Source organism: Sporisorium graminicola, chromosome SGRAM_1 (assembly GCF_005498985.1).
Source record: "Sporisorium graminicola strain CBS 10092 chromosome SGRAM_1, whole genome shotgun sequence".
NCBI lineage: Eukaryota > Fungi > Basidiomycota > Ustilaginomycetes > Ustilaginales > Ustilaginaceae > Sporisorium > Sporisorium graminicola.
This window is the reverse complement of record NC_043719.1, coordinates 571733-586769: the sequence shown is the minus strand read 5'-3', so window position 1 is coordinate 586769 and position 15037 is coordinate 571733. Positions and strand designations below refer to the sequence as shown.

Below are 15037 nucleotides of genomic sequence, written 5' to 3'. Positions count from 1 at the left end.
GGTGACCAGCTTTGTAGCGTGTAGCTTGGTGTCTTCCCTGAGAGCTCAGTTGATAGTGGCGTTCAAGAGTATTGAGATGATGGAGGTGGTGATGGTAATGGTCGTGGAAGCCACGTTTGAACGTCGTTGCGCAGTGTGAATTCAGAAAGAGTGTTGCTTCGTCTTTTTGCGGGAGACGGGACTAAAATCGAATCGGGCTTGAGATCGGGAGGTAACACAGGGAAGAGACCCTGAATCACCAACACTATCTTCTGCTCACCATCGTTCATACTCACCATTGCTCTTTTGGTCTCACCTCGGACCCTTGCACTACGACACCGCTCGGGTATATGTCAACATGACAATCGACATTGCACACGGGCGGAGCATGTCTACTACAACCGTGTCAGATGCGTCCACATCGGCATCTGCATCGACCTCCTCGACTCCCCAATTGATCTACACCCTGGTCGGGCACACCAAATCCGCCACAGCCGTTTCTTTTTCACCATGCGGTAAGCTACTCGCAACCGCCTCTGCGGACTGCACCGTCAAGCTGTGGTCCGTCGCCACGGGAAGCCTGCTGCACACGTTGTCCTCCCACACCTCTGGCGTCAACGACCTGAGCTGGTCGTCCGACAGCCTCTACCTGGCTACGGCATCCGACGACCGCTCCATCAAGATCTTCAATGTCGTCACGCAGGCGCTTGTTCGGTCGTGGGTGGAACATACATCGTACGTGTTGTGCTGCGCGTACAACCCGCAGTCGACTCTGCTGGTATCGGGATCGTTCGACGAAACGGTGCGCCTCTGGAATGTGACGCGCAACAAATGCCACCGCGTCATCTCTGCGCACTCGGAGGCCGTCACTTCTGTCGCCTTCAACAGCGATGGCACCATGATCGTCTCCAGCTCCTACGATGGCTCCATTCGACTATGGGACACCACCACGGGAGCGTGTCTCAAAACGTTCGTGCACAAAGACCAGTCCCCACTAGGAGGCGTCCTCTTCACCCCCTCGAGCAACCAACTCCTCTGCACTAGCCTGGACAGCACCGTGAGAATGTGGGACATCTACAACTCAAAGATCGTCAAAACTTACACAGCCCACAACAACGCCAAGCTGCCCATCACCGCCAAACTCGCCCGCTTCCACCCTAGCTCTCCTACTACAGTACATGACGCTGCCGATTCCAGTGCGAGCGTACTATGCGGCAGCGAGGACGGCAAGCTCGTCGTCTGGCACGTCCAGTCTAAAGAGGTGCTGGCTCAGTGGCAGGCGCATAAGGAGGCTGTGGTGGCAGTGGCGGTGCATCCGACAGCGAGGATCGTGGCGACCGCCAGCGTCGAGCCAGAGAATACGGTCAAGCTGTGGTACTTTGACCCTGCGACGAACTGAGTAAAGGAAAGGGGGATATTCAATGTATTATTATTGGCATTTCGAGGTTTTCACTGCTGTCGTTGGCGTGTGATACATCCATTACGTTGCTGTTGCAGAACAGTAGCAGCCGCTCACTGGCTCTTCTTCTTGTTGATCTGACTCTTGCCCCACACGTTAGCCTCGACGCGGTGCTTGGTCTCCTTGCTGGCGAAGACCTTGTAGTAGATGCTCCTCAGCAGCGTGTCGATGGGCAAAAACATACCCACGCGTTTCTGGTAGTCCTCGTACTCGGGGTATTTCTCCGCCGAGACCTGCTCCGAGTATCGGGTGCTGGCCAAGAAGAGCGCATTCATAGCCAGGGGCGAGAGGATGGCGTAGTTGAGGAAGTGCGACCAATGGGCTTTGGTGAAATCCAGATCGGTAGGCAGGAAGGTGAGAGGCACAAAGGCGTAAAGGATCCACCAGGTGTTTTGCTCGCAAGCAAAGTTGGGGTGTCGACTCCAGGCCCAAAGACCCTTGGTGACAAAGCCACGCTGAGCATCCTCCGGGGTCGAGTGAGGTGTGACATTCTGCCTCTGAAGCGGGAGCTTGGTCACGGGGTCGACCATGGCGTTGGGCAGTGGCTTTTCCTGCGGGTTCTTGCCTCGCTTGTAGTTCTGGTAGTTCCACTGCTGCTGATCAGCGTAGAACTGGATGGTGAGGTTGAGCACAAACAGCGCAGCCAGCACATAGTCGCCGAGGATGAGCTTGTTGACGGGACGCGGAACGGGCTCGGTGACGTGCTTGACCGAGGTGGTGGTGAGCAGCAGGTAGTTGGGGAGAGCGGTAATGGCGAGCAGGATATTCTGGGCAATGGCAATGAAGAAGATGGAGAAGATCTCCCAAACGGGGCGCGACATGGTCTTTCGCAGCAGTGGCCATCGGTAGTCTTCCTCGCCAAGCTTGAACATCCCCCTTCGGTAGGCGTTGTAGGTGAGCCTGACGCTCCAGATGAGCGAGAGCGCAGTCATGAGTGCCAACCTAGGCTCGAGCTTGTCCCAGATGGAAGCGTGCTGGACACCGTGGAAGAGGCTGATTTTGGCGGGCTGGTAGGTGAAGTACTTGTGAACGGTAAAATGCACCGAGTAGATGAGCGGCAGGAAGGTCCAAAGGCCATCGACCTGGGAAGCGTTGCCAGTGATCTTTTCCATGATCCAGACGTAGAAGCTGACGGCGGCGCAGAAGGCCATAGCCGAGTGGAAGGGGTCGGCATCAGCATAGTAGGCCTTGTACGTGGCGAGATTGGTGAGCGTCTTGGTGTTTCGGAAGTAGGCGGTGAACGCCGGGTAGAACGAACGGATGGCGGGGAGAAGATGGGTGGCCGGGTCGAGGGCAGCATGAGCCCAATGAGAAGCGGAGGTGCCTACCATTGTTGTTGATGATTGTGATCAAATAGGTGGATGTGTTGAAGCAGGTGGTGACGATGGTGGATGGTGGATGGTGGATGGTGGATGGAATCAAAGAGCGGGTGCGTGAGAAGAGCTCGAGGAGGAAGAGCCGTTTCCTCCACATTTTGCAGCCAGCCGGGCTGAATCACACTGAAGTGTCACAATCATGCGGAATGGTGCGTGTGTCCGCCGGCTTTTGCTTTGTGCTGCACGATGCGACATGAATGCGAAATGCGAAATCGCAAAAATCGCGGTCGCGGTCGCTGTGAATGTCATTGCTGTTCGCTTTGCTAAGCCGTATGCCATGTCTGCAGGTGAAAATAATAAGCTTAGGACTGTTGACCATTTAGAGCTAACATTAATTCAAAGACACACATTTTCGCATCACGTGTTCTGTCTGTCTGCCAACAAGGTGCGCGTCGAGTCGCGTGTTGATCTTTTCTTTGGCTTGATTGCCGACGCAGGAAGCGCAGTCACCGTCACCGTCACCGTCACCATCATCTCCACCATCAACGATACCAGCAGGATACCCAGACCCTTGTCTGCTCCGTCACAGCGCTACTCTGCGCGACCATCCCGACTTGTAGCCATGTCGAGCTCCTCCTCCCTTCGACGTCAGCCGTCGTCGTCGAACCTCACTCGACCAGTCCAACCACGCTCAAGAGCACCCAGCGTTGCACCACCCGTGTCCTCCGCAGGCGCTGCTAGGAGGCTTACCGTCAATGGAGTATCGCAATCTTCGGCTCCATCTCGCTCGGCTTCTTCTGCTTCCAACGCAAACGATGCAGACAGGAAACGCAACGAAGCCGGCGAGTCCAACATCCAGGTCGTCGTCCGTGTACGAGGTCAGGCCCCTAACGAGCCAAAACGCACACAGCCCGGCATCCTCACCACATCCGGCCCACGCTGCCAGCAGATCGATGTCGCCATCGAACCAACTCCTGTCTCTTCCTCGTCCGTCATGGCTTCCTCCTCCAACCTAGTCCAGGAATCCTCAACACGCCAAAAGAGCTACCATTTCGATCAGGTCTTTGGTCCCGAAGCCGATCAGGGCATGGTCTACCAGGATGTCGTCGGTCCCATCCTTGAAGAGGTCATGTCTGGCTACAACTGCACCATCTTTGCCTACGGTCAGACTGGCACAGGTAAAACACACACCATGGAGGGCGATCTGACCTCCCAGATGGGCACCTACAGCTCCGAGGCCGGTATCATCCCTCGCTCCCTCTATCGCCTCTTCCACACACTCGAGCTCTCCAAAGAAGACTACTCGGTCAAAGCCTCATTCATCGAGCTGTACAACGAAGAGCTCCGCGACTTGCTTAGCCTCGAATTCTCTGCATCCTCAGCCGAATCTTCTGCACATGCCACAACATCCACCCAAAAGGATACACAGCAAGCTCTCAGAATGTACGACGATGCACGAGGCAAAGGCGTCGTCATTCAAGGCCTCGAGGAAGTTGCGCTCAAAGATGCCGCCCACGGTCTCACCGTGCTCAGGCGTGGAAGTCAAAGGAGGCAGATCGCAGCCACCAACTGCAACGAGCAGTCGAGCAGATCCCACGGCGTCTTCACCATGACCGTCTTCATCAAGGACAAGGGTTCTCGCGGCGAAGACGTGCTCAAGATTGGCAAACTCAACCTCGTCGACTTGGCAGGCAGCGAAAACATTGGTCGATCCGGTGCAGAGAACAAGCGCGCAAGAGAAGCCGGAATGATCAACCAGAGTCTCCTCACCCTCGGCCGTGTCATCAACGCTCTCGTCGAAAAGAACAGCCACATTCCCTATCGCGAGTCCAAACTCACCCGTCTCTTGCAGGAATCGCTCGGAGGTCGAACCAAGACGTGCATCATTGCCACTGTTTCACAAGAACGTGCCAACATCGAGGAGACCCTCTCGACACTGGACTATGCCCTCCGTGCCAAATCCATCAAAAACCGGCCCGAGCTCAACACGCGCATGACGCGGTCTGCGCTTATCAAGGAGTACGTCTACGAGATCGAACGTCTCAAGGGCGACCTTCAGGCTTCGCGCGATCAGAACGGCATCTACCTCACAGAGGAGTCCTGGAAGACCATGCACTCGGAACACGAGGAACGCAAGACGCTCGCAGAGACGCTCAAGCGCAATGCCGAAGTCACCGAGAGCAAGCTCAACAGTCTCAAGGAGCAGTTTGAACAAAACATGCAGCTTCTCGTCAAGCGCGACAACGAGGTCAAGATTGCAAAGGCAGAGTGCGCAGACAAGGTCAACGAGCTCGAAGCTATGATTGCCAAAGCTACCTCGCTCGAGCTGACCGTCGAGGAAGAGGTCGCACTGCGAAAGGCGTACATGGCGAGCGAGGCGCATCTTAACCAGACTGCAAGTTCCCTTGCTAACCTCGTGCAGCAGAGCACCGCGGACGTCCAGGGCCTGTTTGACAAGCTCGAGCGCAAGACAGCCGTCGAGAAAGCCAACCGCGCTCTGGTGGCTGAGTGCAGAAAAGCCGTCTCGCTAAGAGCTTCGGAGCTCGAATCGAGTTTGACCAACTTCCACTCGGCAGAAGGTCAATTCCACGCCACCCTCACGTCGAGCCTCGACACGTTTGTCACCACCACTGCAACGCGCCACGACGAGCAGCAGCAGTTCCTGCAAGCACGTCTCAAGAAGATTTCCACCTCTCTGCGCGAAGTACGGTCCGGCCAGATGGAGTCCAAGGACGTTCTCGCTGCTTTGCTCGGCGAGCTCGATGCGACGGTCAACCAGATGCAGGCTTCCAGCGAGACTAGCTTGGATTCGCTCAAACAGACATGTCGTGGTGCTGTCAACGATGTCGTGCTCGCCAACACGCAGCGCTTTGCTCAAGTGGCTGCCTCGCTAGACTCTATGGTTCAGTCTCACGTTGCTACGTTGAGGCAGGTGACAGATATGAACCAGTCGAGTCAGCGCCAGATTGCTCAAGTCAAAGCAGCTGCTGACGCGGCCAACGAGCAGGAATTGGCCAGCTTGAGGGACCAGAATGCGCTGCTGACGGCGACGCTTGACGAGATGAAGCGAAGCAATGTTTCGCTCAAAGCGGACCTTATGACCGATTTCGGTAAGCTCCTGGATCGATTCACTAACCAGCAGGAATCGGCTGTCTCGACTTCCATCCACTCCGCTCAGGCACTTGTCAGTCGGTCCACGGAGGCGCGCGAATCGCACGCTGCCGATCAGTCTAGCCAGCTCAACTCGCTCTCCGCAGCAGCAGGCGACATGGCGACCCAGCTCGACGACGCGCAATCCTCGCTCGTCAAACAGACCAGCGTGATCGGCAAAGACGTTTCCCAAGCGAGTGGCGAATTGGGAACCAAAATGGACGCCTTCGCCTCTGCTATCGAAGAAGACCTCTCCTCCACCGCCCACGCCAGTGCTCGTGGGCACGAAGAGATCTCCACGCTCACGGCCAAAGCGCGGGAAGAAGTCGAGTCGCGCACCAAGGCGCAATCGGCCAAGATCAAGGCGTGCAACACAAAGCTCAACGAGACCTTCGAATCGCTCACGTCCAACCTGGAAGCCTCGTCGCAAGAGATCGGGGCGGCGGCGAAGCAAGTCAGCGGGCTGGTCGACCAGCGACGAGACGAGACGGAGGCCTGGAGCGAGCAGGTGGCTGGTGATTTGAAAGCGTTGAGTTCCGACTCGAGTGCGCTGTTGGGGGGCAAGTTCAGGGAGGACAGAAGCACTGGCCAGACGCCGCAGAAGAGGGCGTGGAAGATGCCCGGGCGGTGGGCGTTGGTGCCTGCCAACCGCGAAGATGCCATTGAAGCGGGGCGAAAGGTGGTGCACGATACCCTGCAACGGTCGGACGATATTGTTGCTGCTTCGAGTGACGACGTCGTGCTCAGCTCTGAACCGGACGCGGTCGAACCATCTTCCGAGGCTACTACTGGGGAGCACGTAGCAGCTGCGGATGCGGCAGAAGCAGACGACGAAGATGAAGCACAACTTGCCGTCGAGAGTGCAGCGACGCCTTCTGTCCAAACAACGCCGCAAGAATTGCAAACAAAGCCGGCGAATCGACCCCTCCGGGAACTGCCATTCAGCAACTCGAATCTGCCAGTCTCTGTCTCGAACGAAGACTTGGTCCCCATCAAGCAGCAGATGGATGTTGCAACGGCATTACCCAAAACGCGAAACGCCAAGAACAAAATGAGCGCAACTGCTTTACCGATAAGCAAGCGTGCGCGGTCGTAGGATTGCCCCAATCCTCCTTTTTGCAGTCCCTGTTCCCTTTCTGATCGCGTACGAACACTTGTACTTTCCTTGTCGAACATTATAGACTGCTTAACATGTTCCTTTTTTAATACTTATACCTGTCTGCGGAAATCAAGCCGTTCGTGCGAAGAGCCTTCGCGTGCATGCATGTGTGCGTCCTTTCGAATGTTGCCAACACAGTGAGACAGCACGACGAGTGAGCGAGAGCGGCCGAAGCACGGTCGAGGCGTTGAATCTATGTTGTGTCTTCTTTCGTCGATCAATAATTTACACGGCTAGGCAGTCGCTGCCCTGTTCAAGCGTACTTGCGCCCGGTGATCAGCTCGTAGGCCTCCCTGTACTTTTCCTCTGTCCTCTTGACCACATCCTCGGGCAACGTGACAGGCACACCCTGATCAGCAGCCTTGTCCAGACCGTTCGCCTTGAGCCAGTCCCTCACATACTGCTTGTCGAAGCTGTCCTGACCGCGACCGACAGCGTATTTCTCGGCAGACCAGAAGCGCGAGCTATCGGGAGTGAGGACTTCGTCGACCAAGATCATCTGGTCGTTGTTGTCGCCGACGAGACCAAATTCGAATTTGGTGTCTGCCAGGATGATGCCGCGCGACTTGGCGTGTGCTGCGGCTTTGGAGTAGAGGGCGACGGCGGCGGTCGACATGCGCTTGGCAAGGTCTGCTCCAATAATGTCGTTAACTGTCGGGAACGAATGCAAGGGAAAGGCAGCTTTAACGTTAGTGTTACACGGAACGAAAGGATCGTAGAAAGGAAGGAGCGTGAACGTACCTTTGTCCGGGTGGATGTTTTCGTCGTGGTCACCCTGTTCCGCCTTGGTGCTCGGGGTGAAGAGCGGACCGTTGGGAATCTCCTGGCTCTCCTGCAATCCCTCGGCCAGCTTGATTCCGTGCACTGTGCCTGTGCGCTTGTACTCTGCCCATCCACTACCTGTGATGTAGCCCCTAACAATCGCCTCGATAGGCAAAACCTTGGCACGCTTGACAAGCATGGATCGACCCTCAACCTGGTGCTTGACGCCATCAAGCTTCTGCTTGAGCTCATCGGGGAACTCGGCGTAGTCGGTGGCGATGATGTGGGATTCGATGAGTGAAGGCGTCAAAAGGCCGAACCAGAATGTCGAAAGTGCATGAAGCAGCTTGCCCTTGTTGGGGATTCCGTTCTGAAGGATGATGTCGAATGCTGAGATCCTGTCGGTAGCAACAAAGAGGATGGCACCGGCGTGAGGGCCTTGGGTGAGACCGGCGTCGTAGACATCGCGCACCTTGCCCTTTGCGATCAGGGTGAGGGGCAGATCGGTTGAGACGATTGCGTTTTGCGACATGATTTGTGTGGGGAGCCGATCAGTGGATGATGGCGAAAGGATGGCAAGGTTTTGAGGAGCAATGTGGAGCGAAAGCCGAGGGAGTCACGTTGAGCAAATGATTTTTTTTGTTCTATAGTGTCAAGATATCAAGAAATCGCGTTTTCCGTTTTTGGCCAACCACAGACGCACGGCCGCTTCCAAGAAGATTCAAATTCATTTGAAGAGACGAAAATGTCGTCCTAACAGAAGAAACAACACGTGATCATGGCATGGACGCGAAGCGAGTGTGTGGGGGCATCAGTGAACAACCAAGCTTGACTGTTCAGAGAGCGAAGCTGCTCCTCTCCTCGGTGCTCTACTTCGCCTGCCTGAGTGTTCCGTCTAGCAGCTCTACAAGCCATTCGCGTTTCCATGTACAACCCAACAGAAAGACGAATGTGTAGTGTATGAACGTGAGTGTGTCGTCCACTGCATCGTGTAGAGAGAGAGAGCGCGCGGCTGCGGGTTGAGCCGTCGAGAACAACACCCACGGTACGCGCACCCGCAGCTCCGAACGCGGTTTGGAGACAGACAAAACCCCGGTGCAGCAGTGCGCATTCGAAAAATAACACTCGGCGGTTGCAGCCTCTCAAAGCTGTCAGAGGGCTGCTGCTCTCGCTTGCTCTTTCCAAGTGTCCGTGTTGCTCTCTCTGCCCCGTCACTTTCGACTCAGCATACGATCCAAACTGCAAATCACACGCTCTCTCTCTGTCTCTCGTCGGCGTTGCATCCAACACTGCCGCATCCCTCCTCTCCACCTACCACCATCGCACCTTGACTCGACTGTTCATTGTGCTCGTCACCCACACAACAGTGTTTTGGTCTGCACTCTCGGCAAGCTCGCAAGCCTCGCGTCCATTGCAACGCGCCGCCCTTTCACCACCTCTTACGCATCCGCACCCGCGGGACTGAACCACAGCCATGGCAAAGGCTGCCTCCAGGCACGCCACTCCGGATGGCGAGAATGATCCCAGTCTTGCCACTCCCAAGCCCAAAGCCGCCCAAGTGCTGCCTCCTCGCAAGAGCATGACAAACATCACAAACTCGGTTTCATCCAAGCGCATCCTTCCCGCCCATCTCCAATCTGCTTCCAAACCCAAGCAATCTTTCAATTCGCTCAAGTCCGCCATGCGCGCATCCACCTCTTCCAACAACGCTACTCCGCAACCAAGGAGGAAGCGCACGGATGCGGAGCCTGCTACCGTCACTCCACGACCCAAGACGTTGACCACCAACTCCACTGCTGACCTCCGCAAGATGCAGTCTGTCAGCGATATTTCCAGGCTCACCATCGCTTCTTCCAGCAGCCACGACACGTCTGAGATCAGCGAAATCGAGCCCGTCAAGGCCTATCTCCGCATCCGTCCTCCGTCTAATGATGCACCCAAACAGTCTGCCCGCCCTTACATCGAGGTGGTCAGCGATACCGAGGTGCTCATGCATCCTCCATCCCAGCCCGCCTACTCCAGCGCTATCCCGGGAATCAGATCCAGGACCACAAGCATCGTCCCTCCTACAAAGTATATTTTTAGCAAAGTGTTTGCTAGTCAGCCTCCGACGACCTCTCCTTCCGTTGCTGAGCAGGACATGTCCCAGTCCGCCTTTTTCCAGCACACTTCGCTCCCGCTCGTTGAGGCCCTACTCCAAGGTGAGAGCGGTCTCATGTTCACCTACGGCGTCACCAATTCGGGTAAGAGCCACACCGTCATGGGCAACAGCGAGCCCGGAGGCGCTGGCATTCTTCCCCGCTCGCTTGACGTCATTTTCAACAGCATCAAGGGCCTTGAGAGCACTGCCGACATCCAACCCGTCGGCCTCTCTGGCGTCCAGCGCGTCGACAAACACTCGGCGCAAGCTGACGCCGCTTCGGTCCCAGGTGTCAATCCATTCATGATCCCAAGCGTCTTCCGTCGACTCCTCGCCGAAGCTCCTGCTCGTGCTGCAAAGCCTGCGAAGCTCATCGAGCATGACGCTACCAAAGTAGCCGTTGACCGCAACCTCCGCTACAGTGTCTTTGTCAGCTACGTCGAGATCTACAACGAAAAGCTCTTTGACCTCCTCGACGTCTCCCCCGGCTCTACTCTGGGTCGCTCCGAATCCGTCCGAGGATCCAACTGGAGCCTTGCTAACATGGCCAACGCTGCACCGAGCTCCATGCCATCTAGTGCAAGCATCACCCTCAACCGCAAGCCGCTAAGTCTCAAGAATGATCACGAGAACAACGGCAAGTACGTCGCTGGTTTGCGTGAGGTCAAGGTCAATTCGGCACAAGAAGCTCGCGACCTCCTTCACAGAGGTCAGGAGAACCGCGCCGTCTTTGGCACCATGGCAAACAGAGCCAGTTCCCGTAGTCACGGCATCTTCACCATCAAGGTCATCCGCCACCACGGTGGCCTCACCAGTTTGTCCGACGCCGATCTTGACTCATTTACCACTGCGCGCCTTAGCATCGTTGACCTTGCCGGTAGCGAGCGCGTCTCCAACACGGGTCTGGCCAGTGGAGATCGTCTCAAGGAGGCCGGCAACATCAACAAGAGTCTCATGTGTCTCGGCCAATGCCTCGAGACACTGCGCAAGAACCAGGTTCGTCTCATGGGCTCCACCGAGGGCGGTCAGGCTGCTACTGTCAAGCGACGCATGAGCATCGTACCATTCCGCCATTCGAAACTCACAGAGCTCTTCCAAAGCTTCTTTGTCGGCGAGGGGAAAGCAGTCATGATTGTCAACGCCAACCCCTACGACACGGGCTTTGACGAAAACTCGCACGTGATGAAGTTCAGCGCTATTGCAAAGGAGGTGTCTGTCCCACGTCCTATGGGGCCCATCACCAAGATGCTCCCTCCACTTCCACCGCACAAAGAGAATCGCGCTTCCGGTTCTCGATCGCTGCCCAAGTCAAAGTCCAGCATCGATATGACCGCCTCCGACAGCGAAGCAAGCGCTGATGTCACCATCGTCGAAGATGATGAAGAGTTCGAAGACGAGAATCGCGACGCATTCGTCGATATGCTCGTCGAAAAGCACGAGGAGCTGCGACAGAAGCTCCACGCCGCCGAACTCCGCTGCGCTACCATCGAAGCTGAAGTCCGAAAGGAGATGGTCGACGAGCTCGAACAGAGACTCCTCGAGATGGAAGAGTACTACAACAGCAGGATGATGAACGACGCCGAACAGAACGCCCAGTTCATGAATCGCAAGATCGACCTGCTCGTCAGCACCAACTCTCGCAACGAACCCGAACTCATGACCGACGACAGCGACGCCGAGTCGCATGACTCCGACATGAGCATGAGCGATGAAGAGGAGCAGTACGAGTCTGGCCATGACGAGGTGGAAGTCGAAGGCACTCTTGGTGCTGCTGCTGCTAAAGGCCGCGGTGTGGATCTCACCATGAGCGAGGTCAGCGGTGGCGAAGAGAGTGTTTTCGATGATGCCACAGAAGGCGAGCTGTCCAAATCTCTGGCTATCGAAGACGATTCCGAAGTTGACGAGCCCGATTTCAGCCGCAACGAAGATTCTGCGATTCTCAAGCCGGGAAGTGCCAGCAAGCGCGCTGCATCGAAGAAGGTCAAGTACGTTGCTTCCGAAGACTCGTTGTCTGGAGCAGACGAAAATGCTGCCGGCTCTGACTCTGATTCCGAGTCCCAGTCCCAGTCCGAATCCGAAGATGATTCCGGCTCTGGTTCCGAGCACTCTTCGGAGAGTGGAGAAGATGACAACTTGTCGTCAGCCTTGAGCGCTGCTGCAGACGACGAGAACGATAAAAGCTACGACAGCGATGAAGAAGTCTCCCAGGGCAACGACAGCTTGCGCGCAACCGAACGAGGCAACTCGCAGGTTGTCGTCGACATTGCATTCAGCCGTGCCGATGAGAGCCTCGGTTCCATCACAAGCAGTTCGCCATCGGCTCAAGACTTCGACTCGGACTCGTCATTTGATGCCCGCAACCTCCTGACGGACAGCGAGGACGAGGAGCAGCGTCCCGCCGCTACTCGATGTCAATCTGGTCGTGCAAGCGGAGCAAACAACAACAACAAGGCAGTCCGTGGCAGCAACGGCAGCACAGCCACAGCCCGCGGCCGTCGCTCCTCCAACAAGTCCCGCGCCTCGTCGCACGACGCTTCCATCCTCGACCAGGCCGGCGCACTCACCGATCTCAGTGATGCTAGCATGGTAATGGAAGAGACAACTACGCCGAAGAAAAAACGCAAGCTGCGCAAGAAGGCCGCCATGCAGGAAGATGATTACGTTGAACAGATTGGCGACTCGAGTCTGGTCGAGGCGGTTTATTCGAATACGAGTCACAATACGTCTAGGGCCTCAGGCGCCAGTAGGGCGTCGCGCAGCTTCAACAGTCGGGCTTCGATGCGCTACTAAGTCTGGTGGTACGCTTTTTTTCCGTCTTGTGAAAGCTCATTCTGTGATCGTGTTTGGTTGGATGTTTCTTGCGCAATGCTACAATACCCTTTTGGCTATATCAAGCTGCCGGCCTCTCATCGCGTGGAGTTGTGCTCGAAATCCTGTTGTGAGTGAGCGTAAGAAAGCAAGCCATGCCTATGATGTGTCGCGCTGAAAGATGCAATGTCGTCTTGAGTGTAACGATGGCGAGCGACGCCTCCAAGCTTCCCCTCACGCCGGTGGGCGTACTCTGCTCTCACAGGTAACTCTTCGTGCACCTTCCCCCCACGCCTGAGCACCCGACGACGGGCACGTTCGTCGATACCCTCAGACTTTCCAACAAACTAAGCAAAGGATGCAGACTTGATACTTGTGTGGTGTTGGGGTCGCCTGCGTGACGTTGTCGTCCATAGCAACAAGACTACCTTGAGAGAACTTTTCTGAATGGTCTGTGGTCTGGCAACTACAGTATTCTTCGTTCCTCCTTCCGACAGATTCGAATAACTTACGGTATGCAAGCTGGCAGCCTTCTTGTTGGGCATGTCCGCCGCTTGATCTTCCGCTTAACCCGACCTTGAACTGACGTGTGTGGCGTGCTACTTGCAACCCGAAGGGCCGGACCTGTAGCAGATGGCTCGCTCAATCTCATGATTAGGAGGCCAGCATGGCGTGGATTGCCGAAGTTAGCGCAACGCTTGTTGACGCGGTGGTGCCTTCGGTCTCTTCAAACACCAGCACAAGCAGAATGGTCTACCTTCCCCCCCTTCTCTCTCTCTCTCTCTCTTTCCCGACCTCATCCCCGTCGGCAAGAACGTTAAGGGGCCAAAGGACACCTCTGGCTTCGGCACGGCGCAGCCAGAATGCAGAGAACCGACTTCCTTTGAGTTGCAGCGGCATCTCCCGACGAACCCCTCTTCTTTTTTCCAGCTCTGGCGGCACCACGCCAGGCCACCAGCGTCTTGGCGAGATCCGCTCGTCTGTCGCCCTCTCCACGCTATCTCTGCTCTGGAGGAACCACTTCGACAATGCTGCTGAGGACAACGCCGGCCAGGCTCCAGGTGCACCTGCTCGTGCTTCCTCTGTGTTCGGTGGCAGCCAGCCTAACCCGATGGCCACAGCGATGCCTTGGGCTTCTCGCAGCATGCGGTCACCAGCGATGCCGTTGCTCCAGGGTAAGACGGTGTCTCCAAGATCATCTGGGGTGCCAACGTGTCCATCGGAGAGACCACGGAGATGTTCTGATCCTTCCTTCGCGGCTTCCATTTCAAGTACAGGTGGGCACAACGCAAAGAAACTCGGACAACCCTTTGCTTTCTTATCAGACATCTTCGGCACTCGATCTGTCTAGCATCAAACGTAAGTGCAGCGTTGTCGAGCACCGCCGCCGCTGTCTCTGCCATTCAACTTTGCTGACCGTCGACTGTCAAGTGCGCTACCATCATCGTCTTTACCGGCTCGCTCTACCTGATTATCCTTTCTGTGGCTGCGACTCGTACTCATGACTATCGCCGCAAACCTCAACACGCTGGAAATGGACGCCTCCGCTCACGGCCGATGCACACACGCGCATGGACACGTACACGAACACACACACACACACTGCCCTTGTCGATGCTTGCAAGCTTTGGATGGTGCATCAATGGCGGTAAGTACAGCTTGACTGGAATGTGATGCCAAGCAAGGACTGAATATGTCCTCTTGCTTGTCTTTTGCCGGACCGCATCGCTGTCTGACCAAGCGGCTACCAGGATGGGAGGATGAGAGTCTCGTACGGGTGTATGGACTGGGACGACGGTTTGAGCGCTTATTGGGCTGGATGCAACGGATGAGGGGGTGGCAGCGTCAAGATCCATCCTCAGCAGCCACCCCGCGTGGCAACGTCAAGACCCACCCCGGAAGTCGCACCAGTTGGTTGCTGTGCGGAAGCCATCCTAGCAGTCAACAAATCGGGTGTGCCTTCGGGGGGTGGTTCCGGCTGAGCATCCATCCTGGATGGCTTCCGGGGTGACTTCGCGCCGGATTTTTTTTCTTTTCGTCTTTTACGATATGAAAGGCTCTGCAAGGACCAATCGGTCAATTGATGACACCCATCAACAAAGGATCACAAATGGTGATTTTAACAAATCAGGCTTATGCAATAGGTCATGTTTATTGAAATTCAATGAGAGCAATCACGATCAAAGGCCTGTGTGCGAATTAGTTCCGAATAAAGAAAGACGTCCGTTCAAACGATCTTGCTCTTGTTTGAACGTCCTGAGCAA

At 56.0% G+C, this 15037-nt stretch overlaps 5 protein-coding genes across 5 annotated transcripts; 3 read left to right on the top strand and 2 right to left on the bottom strand.

Moving 5' to 3' along the window:
* Positions 1-367: 367 nt before the first annotated feature.
* On the top strand, positions 368-1378 carry EX895_000241 (uncharacterized protein; the record flags this gene model as incomplete). Its single annotated transcript, XM_029880842.1, has 1 exon — positions 368-1378. The coding sequence occupies one exon, from the start codon at positions 368-370 to the stop codon at positions 1376-1378; it is 1011 nt and encodes a 336-aa protein (XP_029742228.1).
* A 113-nt stretch (positions 1379-1491) lies between these two features.
* Positions 1492-2769, bottom strand: EX895_000240 (uncharacterized protein; the record flags this gene model as incomplete). The annotated part of the gene is made up of 1 exon (XM_029880841.1): positions 1492-2769. One exon carries the CDS (start codon positions 2767-2769, stop codon positions 1492-1494), a length of 1278 nt encoding a protein of 425 aa, XP_029742227.1.
* A 607-nt stretch (positions 2770-3376) lies between these two features.
* On the top strand, positions 3377-7000 carry EX895_000239 (uncharacterized protein; the record flags this gene model as incomplete). The annotated part of the gene is made up of 1 exon (XM_029880840.1): positions 3377-7000. One exon carries the CDS (start codon positions 3377-3379, stop codon positions 6998-7000), a length of 3624 nt encoding a protein of 1207 aa, XP_029742226.1.
* A 316-nt stretch (positions 7001-7316) lies between these two features.
* Positions 7317-8357, bottom strand: EX895_000238 (uncharacterized protein; the record flags this gene model as incomplete). The annotated part of the gene is made up of 2 exons (XM_029880839.1): positions 7317-7714; positions 7805-8357. The coding sequence occupies 2 exons, from the start codon at positions 8355-8357 to the stop codon at positions 7317-7319; spliced, it is 951 nt and encodes a 316-aa protein (XP_029742225.1).
* A 942-nt stretch (positions 8358-9299) lies between these two features.
* EX895_000237 (uncharacterized protein) lies at positions 9300-12755 on the top strand (the record flags this gene model as incomplete). Its single annotated transcript, XM_029880838.1, has 1 exon — positions 9300-12755. One exon carries the CDS (start codon positions 9300-9302, stop codon positions 12753-12755), a length of 3456 nt encoding a protein of 1151 aa, XP_029742224.1.
* Between the last annotated feature and the right edge of the window lie 2282 nt (positions 12756-15037).